Below are 20,083 nucleotides of genomic sequence, written 5' to 3'. Positions count from 1 at the left end.
CAGAGCAAGTGCTCAGGGTCAAGTACCTAAATGGGGTGTGCAGGCTGGAGAGAGGATGAGGAGCACAGGGACTTTCAATCCATGCTTCTCTCTTTCCCCTGGAAATGACAGCAGAGCTGCTTCCATTGCTCTGGGTGCTTCCCAGGCAAGGTGGCAGCTGCCTGCACAGAGGATGTGGAGGCAGCAGAGGGGTCCCAGGGAGCACAGCTGCCAGGCTGAGGAGGTCTGGGTGGTGCACAGCAACCAGCTGCAGAGAGGCTTCTTGTAATAGCCAGCCTGCACCCCATGTGTGAAATGAAGAATTTATACCTTTGCTTTCATACAAAATATCAGCCTAGCAACAGGTATGCACTATTGTGATGTGGGTGGCCTTTAAGCACATATGGATTTCCACAGAAATCAAATATAAGCCTGAGGAAACACTTATCTTAGGTTGTTCACTTGTTCAGGGGCTGGAAATTACATGGAATTCTTATCTGATATTTTCCTAACAGGCAGCTCTTACTGTATTCCCAGGGCAGCAAGAAAAAAAGCCGCCTCAGAAGAGCACTGCCAAATGTAATTGTTCAGCCCCTGGGGCTTGAAGGCATGTTCAGCTTCCCACCTCTTTGTTCCAGGGTGGCCCCTCCTGCCTTCCTCTTTGTTAACTCCTCATGCTCAGCTCCCTGGCATCCCAGCAGGGGCTCCTCTGTGTGGAGGGCTTCTGCAGGCTGCCCCACAGTAGCTTGGGAGTATGGTGCTGCCTCCTCTCTTTCCTGCTTTGGGTTGTATCCATGAGACAAGAGCTGGAGCCAGACAGAGGTATTTCACCTAACCACTAGCTCTGCTGCTCACACATGCTCCAGGACATGACAGTGTCCACTGTGCCAAAGAATAACTTGAATAATCATGGGAACTGCAGAACACATTGCTCAATTTTCTGCGATAAAACTGCTGCTGCGAAAGAGCCTGGAGGCAAATAGAGGCTTAATCAAACAAAGGACATTGATGCATTGATTAAACAAGTTACTCTGCTCCCAGTCACATGTAGAATACAGTCTAAAACATGTGGGATCATTCATACCATTCAAGTTAACCCTCTAGCCCCTTGATTCTTTCACAGAGCAACAGGAAAATGGCTAAGGTGCTTAAGGATCTTAGGAAAAGGCCCAACAAACTGAATGAATACAAAGAATGGTAGCACCTTACTCTGTCCATGGAGGCTGATTTAGATCACCTAAAGCCAAGAAAATCATGGTCTCAGGGACAGTGATGTGTCTTTTCTTGACCCTCAGGCAGTAGCTCTGATGGGGTTTTGCACTGCACCATTGCTATGTTGCTTTCAGGTGCAGGACATCTGGGCACCTGGTGAGGACTGAAACTGCGTAAGTAGAAGTAGATTGAGTGGAGCTTTGGAGTGTGCAGTGCCAGAGAGAACTTAGGGTACCACACTTAGATCTGTTTTTTTTGAGAGTCAAAAAGCCTCATAATGGTGTTACCCAGCTAGGTGTAAACTTTAAACCGTGTTTTAGTCAAATACATAAACTGATTGTGAAATCTACCAATGGCCCAGCCGGATTTGAGTCAGTGTTTGTTTATGGCCAGACGTGCTGTGAACCATGCTCACTGAACTTCCCAGGAGCATGAATGAGCCTCAAAGAGCTTCAAAATTGGTGCTTTGGACCTGGTCACACACCCTAGCTGGTTGTAGTCATGCTGGCAGGAGAGCTCATGGCTACTGCCTGCCCAGGTATCTGCCCCTTCGTGACTGCAGGCTCAGCCACTCGCGTGAATGGTCCCCAACCTGTTCAGCCAAAACGTGATGCACTGTCAGAGCACACTCTGTTTACTTGGGCATGGGCCAGTGTGGGATGAAAAGGTTCAAAGGAGAAGCTGAGCTTGCTGCTCAGATGTGGTTGCAAGCTCTGTTGCAGGAGTGAGAGAGGAGAGGGGTGAGATGGATGAGAGCAGTTGAGGGCAGGGCTGGCACAGGTGTGTCCAGAGAGATGGTGTCTCAGGTATCTCAGGATTAATCCACCCTCAGGTGTCCCTCAGGTTTTGAGGAGGGAGAAGACATGGTTGGTCTGCTGCATCCTCTAAATCCATGCAAGTGGATTGGGTGCTGAATCATTCTTACAAGCTGTGCCAGCAGCCAGGGTCTGGAGGGATGTAGGTACAATCGAGTCAGAGTTCCCTTAAAAGGGGAAAGGGGCAGGCTGTGGTGTCCATGTGTCATTGCTGATTCTTCCACACGTGGGTACAGGCTCATTTGGAGTGATGAGCTTGAATAGAAAAATCATCAACTCTGTGATACATTATCCATGGAAGTGTACAGAATGTGGGAAGCAGCAGCTGCTGGTGGCAGAAGTTATAGCTGTGTGCATTATTTCTTCCAAATGGATTTTGAGAGCAGAGAGGTTCAGACCCCAATAGTAGTGATAGAAAGGGTGATGGATTGGGGTTTTTTTATTGTTAAAGTGCCTTTGGATCAAATTCACAACTCCCAAATGAGAGTTTCTTTGTCCTGCTTCCTTTGAATCTACCATCTATACTGTTCTCTTGTAAAGTGGTGGCTGGTTTGGCAGGAATTTACCTGGGAAAGACAAAAAGTGACAATAATTTGCAGATACTGAGAAATTTTGAGAGGAAGCATTCTAATTTACGAGAGGAGAGTATGAGTCCTGCAGAACTTGAGCTACTGACTCAGTCTGCAGAAGCCACATGCTTTTCTATGGACATGCCATGATCTCCATTGCCTTATCTCTTGAAATAGGCAAACATTTAAGGGAAAGGACAGAGGTTACCAGAGGTGCCTACTGTCAAACATGTGAGAGTGGACAACTCTCCACTATGTAGACAGAAAGTAATTATGTTTTGTGGATAAATTGTTACTTCTTATGGTGTTTTAAAATGGTGCAAGATCATCAAGAGTGTGAAAATACAATTTTTCATTTGTGATATTATGTATATATAGATACATATATGTAAGCAAAGCAAATATATATGGATGTTGCATATCTACTATTCAACAGTGGATAATGGGAATACAAAAAAGTGTGGCTGTGATTTTAGAGTTCTCATTGCATCAATCTTACTGAGTCAGTGGAATTCAAGGTCACCCTGTGTTTTACAAGATGACCTCAGCATCTTGCAAAATTGAGCTTCTGTGAAGAAAATGTTTTATTTGCCATTTGAATCATCAAGAAGAGCTTTCGAGTTGATTCTGTGCATAAGTGAGTAAGAGTACACAATGAGCTAAGAAAGAATAGTTTCAGGAATGCTGAAAATAAAAGTGAATTTCAGAATAAAAGCAAGTCAACTCTTCGGTCATAGTATTTTTTAGCAAAAAAATATTAAGAGAGCAGTTTGACCCTGAAGAGATGCTTAAGCAAATACATTAAAATTATTCAAGCTTTGGAATTTTTCCTCTTCCTTCCTTTTTATCCCCTTTATAAATATTTTTTTAGTTGTCTTTTCTTAAGAATTACCTGTAGAAAATAACATTGCCTTTGTGATATTTGAAATAAGTGATAGACAGCAAGTATCAGGTGCTTTAAGGTTGTTAGAGTAAAATGTAAAACCTAAATGAAGCAGACTAATATGATTGAACTAGCATGTATTTTAATTAAAGCCATATATTGCACATTTAGTGAAGATTATTTCTGTCTGATATGATTTTGTGTCAGTTTTTCATCATCCATATTATTTCATTTGCATTTTTTTTTCCTTTCTAGTACCCCGAACTGATGGTTGCATCTTATAACAATAATGAAGATGCTCCACATGAGCCTGATGGGGTAGCCTTGGTGTGGAACATGAAGTTCAAGAAAACCACACCAGAATATGTGTTCCACTGTCAGGTAAGGCTGAGGAAGCCATTGGTTTTATGCTGTAGACAAAACAATTTACTACATGGTGCATCTCCCCACTGTTATATGAAAAGGTTAAGGCTAAAAATGGGCGTTTTTAGTAAAAGTACAAGTGACAGTCCAGTGTTTTCAGAAGGCAGCCAGACTTCTCAAAGAAAAGCCTGTCAGGGCTGCGTGTCATTCTTTGTCTATTTAAAACAGTCCCTGGGAGATTTAGTTCATAAATCCCTCGCACTCATGAAGTAACTGTGGTGTACCACTTCCTCCTCCAGGCAGTAACACATGCTTTCCCACCCACGTTCACTTCCTCGCATCCTCTGCATCCAAGCTGCCTACCCCTGCCTTGCTTCTGCTCAATATCATGTTTTAACCTTTAAAATTGGGTAGAAAACTTTGCATTTTTGGACATGTGTCTGACCTCCAGCTTGATCAAAATGGTCTCGAGTTCAAGAGCTACTCCACCAATTCCTTTAGGTCAGTCAATTTGACTGTCCTTTAAGTCAGCAAAATAGTGCTTCACTTCACTCAGTGCTACATTACAATTATGCTGTCTTAGAAGTTTATGGACAATTCAAAAATAGTTGGGTGTTTTATTTCTGTATGTCTGTTTACTCCTCTTCTGCCACTCCTTTTGTGTGTGAAATGGCACAGCCTCATATTGACCAAAGTGTTCAGCTCACTGGCTCTACCTCCATCAAACTGTCCAAACTGTGGAACAGGGCTTGGGCCAAATTTGAAACCTTTTCATTAATATCCCTCTGTGGTAATTAAATACAGGACAGTGGTATTCAAAAAGCCATATGGAAAAGTTTCAGCAAGTAAAACTTAACAATCAGAGATTAGTAAAATGCAGATAATTCTGTGGTAAAAATTGCTTCTCATGGAAGGATATGTATTACCTGGCTAATTGTGTAAGCTAAGTGTCATTTTACATTTGAGGACCAAACATCTTTTTGAACTAAGTTTATGTTTGGACTTGGGTACATTATCAGATGTAACATAGTGGGAGGGAGTTGCTGGAATTGAAGTTGCTGCTTCAACCCGATTAAGTAACCTTTAATTCTGGGCATACTTTTCTAATTTGCTATACTGAAAAACAACTTCACAAGGAGTTCAGGCCTGCAAATATGCCATACAGATTTATATACATAAATATATATATGTGTGTGTGTATTACCTTTGAAAGAGGACTTGTATTTTCCTGGGTATCACATTTGGCAGCCCATATGTTCTTTCAGTCTGCTTAAGGTCTTACCTCAGATCCCATGTTCAGATTCTTCTATGATATATATGCAGCCTAATGTTTTGAACAAAACTTCCAAGAGAAGAGATGGCATTTCTAGGAAGTATAATCCTTAAACTAGATTGATTTTGCAAGATAATGATAGATTCAGGGTAGCCCTTGTGCATACACAGAGGAAAATTGACAAAAGATATAAAAATTAGTTCCATTAAAGTTCTATCTAGATACACTTAAAAAGGAGAGGTATGACTTATTGCACTGAAAGCAATGAGACAGGCTACACTCTCCATTAGAAAAATTCACATAGGACAAAGTGGTGGCCACAGATTTGGCATGACTGAGCTTCTGTCTAATCCTCACATTGTTAGATGTGCTTCCTTTTAGAACTGGAACATTTAAATGGGTGAATTGAGAGAATATATGGCACTGTGCTCACACATGTATCCTGGATTTCACTCTCTTTCAGCTAAAGAACAGCAGTTCTGCCCATGGGAAATATTTACTTTCCAAACTGACCATAGATATTTTGCATTACAAGTCCATTATGAGTTAGATCTGTCTTTGAACCACCATTATAGAGCTTTTGATGTGGAATATCTTCTGCATATCTTCAGATCAGATGGGGATACCAACATGTGGTTAAATGGGGAAGCAAAAAGTATGAAACTTGGTCTCTTGAACACAGGTTTTGTTGTAACTGACTCAGATGGAAAATAAGAAAAGAACAGTATCTTAGCTCATAGTCTGGATTTCAGTTCTATAGATCATCATGTTATTCTGTTAGTGGAAACTAAGTGTATAATCAGTCAGACCTATATCATTTATATTACCATATTTCTAGAGAAACATTCTCTTGTTCAGTCCTGATTCATGCATTTCTGTAGGCCTTCTGAGAGAGACACCACCCAATTTTGTTTAACCAAACCTTACAGCAGTCCAGCCCAACAGTTAGAGACAAACACACACCTTATTTTACAGCTAGGTTGCCCAGATATGGCAAACAAAGTACTTTGAGTGTATTTCCCCAATAGGCCTCTACTTTCCTTCCCAAAGACTCTCTATGAAAAATGGTCTCAATAAATCCTACAAGATGCTGACTAATACACCTTTTGCCTTTCAATTTTTGGGGCTCAGAGAGCAAGACACAAGGAAGTAGAAGCTCATTTCAGGTGTGACTGTCAATGAGCTTTTGCAAGCCACTTCTGAGAAGCCAAATTAATAAATAGGTTTATGAAGGCATTTCTGAGAAACTTCTATGAAATTTCCCCTCAAGAGTTCTGCTAACATCAGTAGAAATAGATCTGTGAAGCATCTCTGGACAGCTAAAGAGCTGCCTGGAATGCAGCAGGGAGAACCAATTCTGCACATTTGGTAAATTCTTGAAGCTAGAACCCATAATGTTTTCCTTTCTTTCCTGATATATTATCCAGATGCACACCATTCTTCATCTTCTTTACCTCCTTCTGAGGCTGTTTTTAATCTTACATAGGAGAATGTTGAATGCTGAAAGTTGCCAGAAACAAGGGGATTCAACTAAAGTTGTCTATCAGCCATGACAGACAATGATGTAAAAATCTACAGGCAAGGGTGTTTTTGCCCAACTCCAGTCAACAAAACACTTGATTTCAATCCTCAAATGTTAGGGGTAGTGTATTCTGTAAATATGAAATTCTTATCCAATTTAAAGTCATATTAGGTTATTGTCTCATTAATACAATTTAAGTAGCAGTAAATTTCATAGCTCTACAATGTTTTGTACTAAAAATACTGGGTTCAATTTTAGTTAATATTAATTAAAGGAAAAATCACAATTGGCCAAGTGGACATGCTTACTCATTAATTCGTGTGTACTGCCATGTGCTTTATCAGATGCTTTCTAAAATAGTCCTGACAGCTGCTACTCAAACCTCCTATGGAATATTTTTTTCTTCTGTGTGTTTTATTTTTGCCTTTCTTTGGGTTTTTATATTTCTGCTTTATGTATTGACAGTATTTTAGCTGTGACTCTCAAATTTTTTCCTCTGTAGCTCATCATACATTTCTTTACCGCAAGGTTAGAAATAGGAAAACAGGGAAGAATGAGGGATTGGGCAATTTGTTCATTTGTTTTCCTATGCAAGCAAAAATTGTTGTCTCAGAAGCAAAACTGGAATGGGAGGGTGATATCATTTGCCAAAGGAATGAATGCTCAATTCTTTCCTTAGGTAGTGAGAAATAAATTGAGCATGCAGTTAATGCTGCAGAGTGCAGACTGGGAATATCTTTGTAGGGAAGAGTCAGGGATGTCCTCTTCCCCCATGCTGGAGCATCACATACTCTTGGTGTGATCCAGAGCATTCCAAAGGCAAGACACATGCCTTTCAGAAGTACTTTATGAAACCATGCAGATGAGTCATCCCTAGTTGGGTTGGTTTGGCAGTATCCAGAGATGGAATGAATTCCAGCAACACCATGGAAATCACATTGACTCTCCCTTGGTTTAGTTGGGAGAATTTTAAGCAGTGGTTCACACTGCTTCTCTCAGCTACTGCTGGTTTGTGTTGAGGTGGGGGTGACAAAAGCAGAAATAGTATCTCACAGCTATTGATGATCTGACTCAACATGTGCTCAACCCTGTATTGATTTCTGCAATGCACAGGGCTGGCTGTGTGTGTGAGCATTCCTCCATCATTGATTGGGAGAGTAGCACCAACCATATTTCACAATATTTGTGTGTCAGAAAGTACTTCTATGTTCTTAATGTGTTTTTTCCCTGAACATACAAATAAAAATCTACTTTACCCATTATCATCTCTGCCCCTGATGTTGTTTCTGTTTCATGATGGTGTGATCTAAGCTTTCTAAGCCAGAGTGACCTGAAGAAGTATCTGAAACTTTGCAGCAACATATCTGGTCAAGTGAGGAAAATGAGACTTCAGAGTTTGCAGTAGATGGGCTAGTTGCTAAAAGTCTGAGCTTTATATCCCTTCTTTCAAGAGGGCCTGTTAACATGTGTGCAGCACTGCTCTTCTGTCAGATCTCACAGCTTTTGGGTTAGAGCTGATCTGCAGAGACAGAAGTCACAAGCAAAAGAAATAGTGTATCTAAGGGACTTGAGGGTATTACAAACCATTTCCTTTCTTCTGGAACTGAAGAGGGGTTATTAAAGTTAGTTGAGGTATCTGGATCTCAGCCTCAAACATCCATCATTTCAGGAGAGGAGTGGTGGAGGAGGAAGGCAGCTAAAGATATTAGTTTCATGCAAATAAACCAAATTGAATGTTACTTTCTGATTTGCAGGACTCTGCATTGTTATTGGAAAGTAAAAAAATTCTGCTTTGCTACACCCAGTCTAATGATAACAGAAACAAAAAATTACTGCATTGACTATTTTTTGATTTATTATGGATTATTTCCTGATCTTCTAATTTCCTCTTTGCCAACTATGTCTTTTCCAAATGTCTCAAAAAGGTTGTGAGAAGTACTGATCTGACACTTAGAAGCAACTACATTGAGTGTATTTTTAAAAAACGAGAGCACATATGAAGTAGCTTTTATTTGAGGAAGCAGTAACCATTTAAGAGTTCTTTCAAGGAGTTAGATCGACTTTTAGCATAATCACAAAAGTATTTCAGCAGTATATCACTTTCAGTAGCTGAAGCTATTTCTGTCCTTTTCCTAAAATGCTATGCAGTCAGATTTACTTGGTTAGTTCCATCTTTTTACTAAACTGTCAGTTTTTTTGTGGGAAAGAGGATTTGTGTTTTCTATTTTAATTTCAAGAAAAGCTGTCCATGCTTGGAAAATATTGGTGGATTGGGTACAGAAATCAGCTACTCAGCTGCACCACAAAATGTTTCATTCTCCCCTAGCTTTTTTTGTAGTGGCTTCCATACACTGCCATTAAGTTATGTGTTTGACCACTCTTCATTGCTTATCCTGGTGTGGTCTTTCCCTTTTCAGATAAATGGATGGAGTCATAAATGCATATCTTAGAATTAGATGCATTGAGGTAAGGGAAAGGTTATATTTAGTGGCTGATATTGGCCAGAGTTGCTTCATTTTTTTTTCCCTGATTTGGTTCCTTTGTTGTTGTCTGCTCTTTCAAAATCAACATAAATTCCTTCAGATGTGCCTTTTGCTCCAGCATCCTGCCTTCTAAAGGTGCTGAGCTCCCAAATCCACAAGACTTGTGTGTGGAACAGGCTGAGGTAAAAGCCTGAATGACTAATACCCTCCTTTTCCTCTTGTCCTTGAATTTCCTTCTCTGTAGAAGCCAGACTAGAGCTCAGTCCTTCCAGAGCTTCTAAAGAAGAGTAATACTACAAAAAGTTTAGGAAAGTCCAAAAAAAAAAAATGTTGTAATACTTTACAAATGAATAAAATTTTTTCTTGTAGTTATAATGGTGCTTTTCCACAAAAACTTCCTCACCTTGTTAGCACAAAGTTTCAAGCAAGGATTCAGAGTTCAAGTTCTTCAGAGACATACAAGAAATGAAAGACCCTGAAGTCTCTCTAAGCTTCACAAATTTTCCTAAGTAAAATCAATCCAAAAATCCAGCATGTAGTTCCAGAGCTGACTTACCTAATTCCTCAGTTTCTAGTGAGAGAGGGTACCTGTGAACAGTCTTCGAAGAGCTGTAAATGTCAGAGAAGACATGTGGTTTTGAGCTTACTGCAAATTTTCCCAAAAAACCACAAACCCCTTCTTTGGAAGAGAAAGTTTTTTCCAACCTGAGTTTCCCCATGACCCTATGATCCTAAACATGAATCTGACTCTGCCTTTTTTCATGGTAGTTCACTGGTAAATGGGCCTCTGAATGTCTGCCTGTGAAGATACTGAGACAGCTGTCATAGTGGGAATACCTCAGCACCCAGGGTCCCAAATTTGTTGCTGACTTCTATAGCACATACCAAAAAGTTGTCAATCATAGCAAGAAGGGCTTTTTCAGAGGTAAGGGAGCTGTTTTCTTTTCTTTTCATTTCAGTTTTGTTTCCTGCTGTGAAGCACTGGTAGGATGATCTTTGGGGAGCTGTGTAAAGCTCTGCTGTGCCTTTTCCCTGGGACACTCTGTTGCTCTTATATTTGTGCCAACGTGGTTATCTGCACACTGTAATAATTAATGCAGATGCATAGTTGTGCCATTTTGAATTACAGTTTGGGGCAAGTTCTAATTCTAAATGTGTAGTTGGGGAAGAAGAGTTTCAGCTATAGCTTGTGATAAAAAGACACTTACTCTGTTCCTATTTCAAAACTTTTGTCCTCTGCCACGTTTCTGTTTGGAATGTGGAAACACAGAGCACAGTTTGTACAATGAAGATGTCAGTAAGCAAGAGCCCATGTCTTGTCTCTTAGGCTTTTGTTTTAGATTCTTCCCTCTGGTCTCAGCTGGTACCAGTTGTGGTTTTTTGCTCTTCCCATTGGAGGCTACACCACTTCCAGCCTTTGTTGATTAAAAGTAATTATCACTTGGCCTAAGATTAGTGCCCCAATGCTTGTGGAGAGATTGTGTGTGAGTCAGTAGAAGTTACACTCACACGTCTGAAGGCTAAGGGTAGTATTCTTGGAAAATGGTTTTTGGTGTCTTAGGTGAGAGGAGAGACCTGCATGCAAGTGATTTGTAGAGGGGGACAAAGAGGACCACATGTACAAGAGACAGAGTCTCCTGTCTCCTGTCAAAGACATCAGTGGGGGAGGACAGAAAAGATACTGAAAATGTGAAAATGTATATTCTGGCTTGGGTGCCATGATGTCTTAGCAAATCCTGAAATCACCAGTCTTGCTTTACTGCTGAAATACCACAGCATGGAATCTATTAGCATCTGCAGTTCAAAACTATGCTATGTTTGCCACATAGCCGTTCACATTTCAGTCCTAAAATCTCTTAAACCTGACTTATTTCCACAAAACTCAAATCATTATATTTTTCATAACAAGAGTGGGAGAAGGAAACCTTCTTCCAGGTGAGGTCATAGAGCAAGTGAGCACCATTATTTAGACAAAAGGGATGTCACAAACTTCTGTACCATCCCTTGGGTTTTAACTGTGTCTTTACAAACCCTTAACAAAGCTGGTTTTTCCACGATGACTTGGATCTCTTGCTGTTTTGTACAGAACCCTGAAGAGTGACACACCCATCAAAGCCAATTTGTATAACAAAATAATTGTACACCATGTCAGTCTCTGAAATGACTGCTTATACAAAAGGTGGGTGTACTTCCCCTATTAGTAATTAGCATTCTGAATTATTTGAGGACTGTGTTTATCCATACAAAGTCTGCTAGAAACAGAATGCTTCTTTGCTTAGAGCAAGGCTTAACACAGATCATCTTCTTGTTTGAAATGGAGATTTCAATTATAAATCAAATAATTAGGAAGTGACAATCTTGCTTTTCTTGGGTAGAAAATGTCAGGCAGTTCTCACATCTAAGCCTTTTTTGGAAGGGGTAGATGTGATACACTTAAATGATGCACTGTCACTGCTAGCAATAGCATTGTGCTTTTTGCAAGTGTGAAAATAGAGATTTGTAATGAACCTGTACTTAAAGATGCCATTTCTCTTCCTAAAGTTCCCTAGTCTTCCTTTCAGACCAAATATAAAGAATATGTTGGCTACGTGAAACAGTGAGCATTCAGTTTTATTTAAGTTTCTTTATTCCACTGATAACTTGCATTATACCTTTCTGAATTACTGGCATCTAACGTGCAATTCAGAGAAAGCCTAACTTTTGAATTTGCTAAGTGAGACATGCAGTATTTTTAAAATTTAGCTAGCTAAGGGGGAAAAAAAAAGATCTCAGACAAAAACTATATTTCATAGGAGAAAATTATAGTGATATTGATGGTTTGCCAAAACCTCAAGCAGTGACAAAATCCACAGTGTCCTGAAAGAGATGCCTTTGCAAAACCATTCCTTTGCAGATGGCTTAGATTATTGATACTTACAAACACATGACATTATTCGTTCGACTCAGAATTTTGAAAATCTCTGTTGATAAAAAAATGCAGATTTGTCACACTATCCCAAAATTGCAGAGAAAAAAAAATCACCAAATCCTGCAATTGTTCCTGGGGTTGCTTTATAGTTTAGAAGTTGTTGATTTGGTTACATTTCAACATAACCTAGTGCAAAAAGGAAGGAAGGGAAAAAAGAACCCAATTTTCCTTTGTTGAAATGAACATTACATTTCATATATTTTTTATATATTTGAAACTCCCAGTGCTAAAAGGGTTTTAGGTGAACAAGAAATGCAGGATCAGATGTGAAATCAATAAGTCACTGAGATCCTTCCACCGATATTTTTTTCCATAAAGGATGTAAAATACCATGCAATTCCCTAGCTGCACTGCAAATGATGGATAAACAGCCATAGGCATGACTTTTCTGTTTGGGTTATGTAACTGTTCTCAGTGCAAACTACTTGCAAGGAAGAGTACATTTGGTCCAAATTCAAGAAAATTATTTCACCTCATGATATTTGTCTCTGTGGGAGCTCTATGTGAGGAGTGAAGCCTCTTTTTGTGTTACCTGGCACAAAATATAAAACAGTTACTCTTCTAAATTGCTGTAAAAGGCCCCAGAAACCAAGGAATCCATCATTACAGCCCAGGATACAAGTGTCCACTGCCTTAAGTCTAAAATCAACAGTTTTCTGCCCTCTGCCCCCGTGGCTGGATGACTGACAAGTACTTAGTTTAAAAGAACTTTTGTATACGGACAACATTGATTTAACAATGATTAACACTCCTGGCTTCCCACAGAGGGAAAGCAGAAGCACGTGCTGCATGGCTGAGATGCTGATATTATCCTTGGAAGATGTTTCCCATGGGGCAAAGAGAAAGAAAAGTTAAAGTGCACTTATTTTAGTGTAAAATGACAAACAAATGTCCTACATAAAGAAGCAATATGCCTTTAACAATTTGTCATACTGGAGAGATCAGAGTGTTTTCATTATCTTTTCTACAGAATGTGCCAGAGCACGTTAGGACCTGTGATTAATTCAATTGCTCTTATAACACCATTTAGTATTTTTGTAGCTAAGAAAAATATCAGTCCCACTTCAGTTCCATACTGTTCATGAACATATACTAAATCATCAGTCATTTCTTGGAGAGAAAAACATGCTTAACATTTGCTATCTCATGTTTGCATCTGTAAATAAATAGACTAAGCCAAATTTAGACTGGAGTTGTGCAGAACTACTGACATGAGTTTTCTGGGATAAATCCATTCTTCCTAGCAGGATAAAGATGCATTATGAAACGTCCCATCACTGGTGGGAGTGAATGACTCAGGGATGCTGTTTTTTGAGCAAGAGGTGGTCCTCTGATACTCCAGGAGTCAGGAACTGTAAGATGACACAACTATGCTGATTTAGTGTTACTGAGGCTTTTATCCTGAGACTGGAAAACACTTATCTCAATCCTTTCTCCTCTACATGACTACTTATGGAAAAAAAATTGTAGAAACCAAGCAGCATAGCCTTGCAGGTGATGAAAGCAGGATGTGAATTTTCAGAAAACTAATGTTTGTTTGGAGAAAGGGGAATTAAAAATTGTCTATAATGGGTTTCATTAATTCTTCTGTGATCTTAGCTGCTTCCTAATGCTCTATGGGTGCAGAGTCAGGCTACTGATGCTAGAATCCCTACAGTAATTTACTGGAGAAGACATGCATAGTGTGAAAACAACTCATGTTTCCACCCTCATTCTTAAATACAGACTTGCCTGTGGTATCCTCTGTGTTTCCACAGATAGCTGTTTATTGTGTCTCTCAGTCTCCACATTTACCTGCAATGTTAAATTAATTTGCAATTATTTCCAATTAGTGACACTGCTTATAAAAGGGACATCGGTGAAAGTGATGGATTTGGGCAAATATAGAAGCCTGTCTTCATATGACTGACATCATCTACCTGGACTTGTGCAGAGCATTTCACATAGTCCTGTGCAACATCCTTGTCTCTCAACTGCAGAGGCATGGATTTGATGGCTGGATGGTTGCACTCAAAGACTTGTGGTCAGTGGCTCAATGTCCAAGGGGTGACCAGTGACAAATGGTGTCCCAGGTTTCAGGGTTGGGACCAGCGCTGTGTGACATCTTTGCCAGCAATGTGGACAGTGGGATTGGGAGCACCCTCAGTGTTCTCACTGACCACACCCAGCTGTGGGGCTCTGCTGACACACTGGAGGGCAGGGATGCCTTCCAAGGCTTGAGAGGTGGGGCTTTGCAAGTCTGATGGAGTTCAACAAGGCCAAGTGACAGGTCCTGCACCTGCAGAGAGGCAATGCCAAGCACAAATACAGGCTGGATTGAGAAGGGATTGAGAGCAGCCCTGAGGGGAAGGACTTGGTGGTGTTGGTTGGTGAGAAACTCAACACAAGCTGGTGATGGGGTCTCCATCCATGGAAACAGTGAAAACCCGTCTGCACACAGTCATCAACAATCTGCTCCAGCTGATCCTGCCCTGACCAAGGGGTTGGACTAGACAATTTCTAGATGTGCCTCCAAAAATTGGTAATTCAGTGAGTCTGACACTTCATACTCATTTTCATTTCCCTGTCTCTGATACTGACGTGGAAGTCTGCTGGGTTGAGGCTGTCTCTAAGTCCACAGAGTCTTCTCAGGACCATCTGAACATCAGGATGTCCTTCTTTCCTCACAGAATGGAGCTCATTTGCTTTTAGAAGGGCTGAATTTAAAAATGGCTTGTTTAGGAAAGCACTTACCGATTTGCTTGGCTGTGAGCAGGCTTCTGAGTCATTAAAATAATGGAGAACTTAGAAGAATTAATTACAATTAAGTTCATGGACATCTGAGAAAAGACGGACTTAAGTGAGTTCTTTCCTGACCTGGGGCTTTAAAGTGTTCTTGGTTCAATATATACAATTTTCTGACTGTGCCTCAGTTCTCATGGCCTTTGCATTTCTTGTGGGGGTTTGGACACTTGAGATTTATCTGTGACTCTCTTGCAAGCAGCTGTGACTACTACACTCAACTTCACAGGCTGAGTTGTAGATAATTGTTCTTGCAGCATCTGTACTCGTTTCTAATTCATCTGTGGCTTCACATAGTTTGGTTGATCAAATGCATTGGTTTGAGGAACTGCTGCCATAGAAACCACAAAACCATCACCACAGCTTAAGAATAACTTGTGTTTCTATTCCTGGTCTCCAGATCTGGAATTTGCTATCTCTGTGGGCTCTCTAAAGTCTGACTCTGGTATTTCCAGAACTGGCCATCAAGTGATTATCTGTTGTGCTTTCACTGTGAGGAGAACAGTCCAGGACACCAGAATCCCAGCCTAAGCTCAGTCTCTAGGGGATCTCTTCTACTTCTGCACAGTGTTAGATGGGAACCCCTCTGGATAGGGACTCAAGCCTCACTCCTGAAGCCTGATCCTGGTTCCAGCAGAAAGGACATTCTGCTGGAGAAGTGTGCAGCACTAAGCTTAAATCTTGAGACAAATGGCTGGGGCACTTCATGACCATGGGGCTGACTGCCAAGATTGCACCTATGCTCTATATGTGATAATATCAGAGACATAACAGGCAGAAGTAATTCAGGAAGAATGGCCAAGCTTCCTGGATTTGTCACTCACAGCCAGGTTCCCCAGGTAATTTCTAGGCAGAAGTGTCTTCACCTTCAGAGATGCTTTAGAAGCAACACTTACAGAAGGCTTTGGTTTGCATGACATTTTGAGTATGTGCTTCTCTCAATCTGATTTCATTTGCAGTGCTTAAAATAAGATGCTTATCTGGCATTTCTAACCATTCCACCAAGTAAATTTTTCAGCTAATGCTATTATTTGCTCAGTTCTAGAGGTCTGCATCAGACTGAGATTCTTTAGTAGGGATTTTGTTACAAAGCCATCATAATAGTCTCTGTGCCACAAAACTTGCAGCTATAGTTAGCAGTGGTGGCAGGCAGTGACACCATGACCCTACACATATAGCAGCTCTGGTCCAGAAGCCTTTGGCTAATGCTGAGCTGAGCCCAGTGAGCCCTGCTGGATGCAAGCTGCATGCCACACTGCCATGCTCAAGCTGACACTTACCATCTGCTCCAAATTGTGGGCAGCCTCTGGAATGAGTGGGGACGGCAGAAGGTCTCTGCACTCCACCCACAGACACATGCCCTCAGGCTCCAGGTCTGAAAGGGTGGTGTACACCCATCACTTCAAGCTTGTCAATAATTTAATCAAAACAATTAAGAGTGCTCATGAATAACTGTAGAGCATCATTACCTAAATAAAATAGACAAATCGAGGAAGTGCTTGCTTCTCCAACCTGCAGGCACACAGACATTAATTGTTTGAATCTGAGCTCTGATAAGCAGCCAGGCCCTAATCAGAGAAAACAAAAATGTATTTGGGTACTTAGCACTAAGTAGTTGGGTGGAAAGAAAACTTAATTTTGGTGTGCCATTGTTATGAAATTACTCCTTATTTCTTCAGGCTTTAATCATCTCATCGTCAGTCTGACAAAGACAGTATGATGCTCAGCAAAGACTGTATTCTCAGGCTTGCATGTGTGTGCAGTAATTCAGGGTTACTGAACCAATTGCTTGCTGCAATCATGGATAAAAGCATGCAGGATGTCTCTGTATTAAATTTGAGAAATATCAGGATTATCTACATTTGCAATAGAGCAAGCAATTTTGCTGCTTTTCTGAGTCACCATGACACTGCTGAATTAATAATAACAGCAAATGCACTTTGCAGAAGGGATGAAGTGTAGATTCCCTTTTGCAAAGGCAGTTTGTGGACTTTTTTCCTGATTACTTTTCCCTTGTAGTTACATGTAACCTGCAGTTACAGAGATGAAAGCAGAAAGCTTCAGTTTTCTGCTCTATTTAAAATGAAGTCATAAGGCTGGATATTGCCTTTCTGCAGACTTGGGCAGAGTGCTCTGATTCTACTGCAATACTCAGATGTCAGCACTGGTGCTAGATGTCAGACTTACCTACCCTGTAAACTCCGCTAAGAAAGGCTGCATTTCCTGACATACTCTTTTCCTTCTTTTTAAGGACTTAGTACTTTTTCAATAAAAATAAATTTAATTTGTGGCTACATTTCAGCTCCATTGGTTTGATGGTATAAGTGGAGCAATACCAGCTTTGGATTTAGAGCAGTCGTGTGGCTGAGTCTCTCTGTGCAGCTTTCATGTGGTCTGGTGAGACATTCTTAGAATCCCCAAACATTTTTGAAGATCCTAAACTGGAGACATTCACAATTCTTCCCTCCCTTTCTACCATTAATCCTTCATGTTTTAACAAGCACTGAAGTTAATACAGCCTACACTCTTTCCTGTCACACTGGGCCCCCTCCCTCCTTTCTTTCTCTTGAATAAAGCAATCTGTTCTTTCCCTTCCATACTCCTGTAAATCAAAGGGGTAGATGTCGACACACACCATAACCAAGTATAAACTTCCTTTTTTTAATTAAACAGAGTTCTGACATTTGGTTTGAAGAAGTGTTTGTTTGGTTTTATTTATTTTTTTTAATATATGAAAGATGTCAACTGCTTTTATTTTATTTTTAGTAGAGACAAATTTTGTATGGTACCGCAAATAATCTCTAGCACAAAATCTTTCAGATGTTATTTCACATTTTAATAGGAGGACAGTTGGAAGGGACCAGTACAGAAGTCTTGGAATTTGAAGCTTTTAGAATTAAGAGGTTACCTCTTTGGTTAAGGTTTTTGTACACATAAATCATGTTTTAACTTCCTTCTCAAATTTAATCTCAAAACCAGCTGTAATTCTGTTGCTATTTTCTCTTGCTGTTTTCTTGTTACTACTAATTATACTGAGACAGTTACATGAAACACAGAAATATCCAAATTCACATTAGCAGGTACTAAAAATAAACAGGACTCTTGGAAGGAACACAGGCTCTATTTCAGTGTACAATACCAGGTATCTCGGTAGCCAGAGCAAAGTCATCCTAAACTTGCCTCTTTCAAGACACCTCTTAGGCACCTTTTGGGGTGCAAAACCAGAGAAAGGTCCCTAAACCAGAGAAAGTATTCAAATCTGATACTGCTGCTTTCCATGATTATTCTCGGCCCATGACTGGTCACAAAAAAAAGACAAAAAAAAGAGCTCTATTTAATAATTCAGTTGCTGTTTTATTTCTGGATGATGTTTTTAATCCACATTTACAGTATATCATCCCTATGATGTAGGGGGCCAGATATACATGTGTGTAACAGTGAAGTAATGAAATGGTCTCCTGGTTGCCTGGTCAGAAGAAGGTTGGGCAGCTCTCAGGGTGCTTAGACTCCGTAAATGCTGCTTTTGATGACCAGGACTGAGTACAAAATGTAATGAATAAGTTGCATGTGTTCTTCTGGCTTTCCTCTATATTTATTTATTCCTCAGGAGGGCAGACATAAGTGACCAGTGGTTCAGTCCCTGTTCTTCAGTTGCTATAGATGAAGGACTATGAGTATGGTTAAACCTTTTCATGGTTTTAGCTAAGGAGTAGTACCACAGCTTTGTCCCTCTGCTCTCAGTCCCTCAAGCATGGAAAAGGATCTGCCACTCCAGCAAGAGGGCCAGCCGTGTCCTGGGGTGCATCAGGCACAGCATTGCCAGCCGGGCAAGGGAGGGGATTGTCCTGCTCTGCTCTGGGGCAGCCTCACCTTGAATAATGTGTGCAGTTTTACAAAAAGGACATTAAACTATTAGTGTCCAAAGGAGGGCCATGTGAGGAGCAGCTGAGGTCACTTGGTCTGTTCAGCCTGGAGGAGACTGAGAGGACATCTCACTGCAGTCACAACTTCCCAATGAGAGGTAGAGGAGGAACAGGTACTGATCTCTTCTCTGTGATGACCAGTGACAGGACTCAAGGAAATGGCATGAAGCTGCGTCAGGAGGGATTTATGTTGGATATCAGGAGAAGGTTTTTCACAAGGTGGTTGAGCTCTGGAACAAGCTTCCCCAGGAGAGTGTTCCAGCAGCAAGCCTGACAGAGTTCAAGCGTTTGGACAAGGCTCTCAGCACAAGGTGATTCTTAATGGGTCCTTGCAGGAGTTGGACTTAATGATTCTGATGGGTCCCTTCTAACTCTCTGATTCTATGATCTCAGCTGCAGTTGATTTCATTACTCACAGCTGTTTGTGCCAGAGTGACCCACAGCAGCATGCCACTGATGGTAGTGCTTTTTCACATGCATGTGCTCAGCTAGAAAATCCACCCAGGAGCTTCCTGAGAGCCTGCTGCAAAATAACCTGGCCTTCTGGAGCCTAGAAATCCCTGTGAACTCCTCGGATTGCTTCTTCCCACTGACAGAGTATTGTTTTGAGATACATCTGGTATCAGGCGTAGGCATATGGCACCAGTATGGCAGCGCTGGCTCCAGGGGTGGTTTCCTGCAGAAAGCTCTGGCTGAAGGCAGTAGTCACTGCCTATTGAGAGTTGTTATTATTTAGCACCCAGGTCTTTGTGAACTTGTTTGACTGGTGGCTGGGCAGAGTGCCATCCCAGCGTATGGACATGAGCAGAGACAGCCGAGTCTCCAGGGCCTTGCACACATCAGATGTGGCTGCTGAGGTCAGGCTTCCCAGTGGGGAGAAGCTAAATGGCTGTCTGTCCCAAGCACGTGTACCTGTGGTTGACGGGATATGCCACCATTAATCCAAATCTGGGCTGTATTAAGCTTCTAAAATAAAAAACAGCTTTGCCAGCCACTTGAAGAGGGCTGGGGGCCTGTTTGGATCAGTGCATTAGTGGGGAGGGAGGGAGGCAGAGGCAGCTCCACGGTGCTCCTGCCCATGTGCTGAGGGGACCTGATCCCCACCAAGGCTGGGGGCAAAGGCTGCTGCCTTCCTCCCCCCAGCTGCAGACCTCTCTAAGGACTGGACACCACTCCTGCTTGTGAGGCCCAGCCCTCTCTTTGCTGTAACAAGAGCACGGACATCTTATGATTTATTTCTTAATTATGTTTGCAGCAGCAGCTGGGAGCAGAAGCTTTAGCACTGAGAAGCAGGGTTGTTTGTTTGCCAGCC

At 41.2% G+C, this 20,083-nt stretch overlaps 1 protein-coding gene across 11 annotated transcripts in view; it reads left to right on the top strand.

The window, feature by feature from the left end:
• DYNC1I1 (dynein cytoplasmic 1 intermediate chain 1) overlaps nucleotides 1-20,083 on the top strand; it is a 182,837-nt gene that overhangs the window by 112,282 nt on the left and 50,472 nt on the right. For all 11 annotated transcript variants that reach the window (XM_056486198.1, XM_056486193.1, XM_056486195.1 and 8 more), the window contains one exon: nucleotides 3,714-3,839. In XM_056486198.1, the coding sequence (XP_056342173.1) occupies nucleotides 3,714-3,839 (126 nt within the window). The remainder of the gene's footprint in view (nucleotides 1-3,713; nucleotides 3,840-20,083) is intronic.

This window comes from Oenanthe melanoleuca, chromosome 2 (assembly GCF_029582105.1).
Source record: "Oenanthe melanoleuca isolate GR-GAL-2019-014 chromosome 2, OMel1.0, whole genome shotgun sequence".
Taxonomy (NCBI): Eukaryota; Metazoa; Chordata; class Aves; order Passeriformes; family Muscicapidae; genus Oenanthe; species Oenanthe melanoleuca.
The sequence above is the reverse complement of the archived record's forward strand: the minus strand, read 5'-3'. Positions and strand labels throughout refer to the sequence as shown.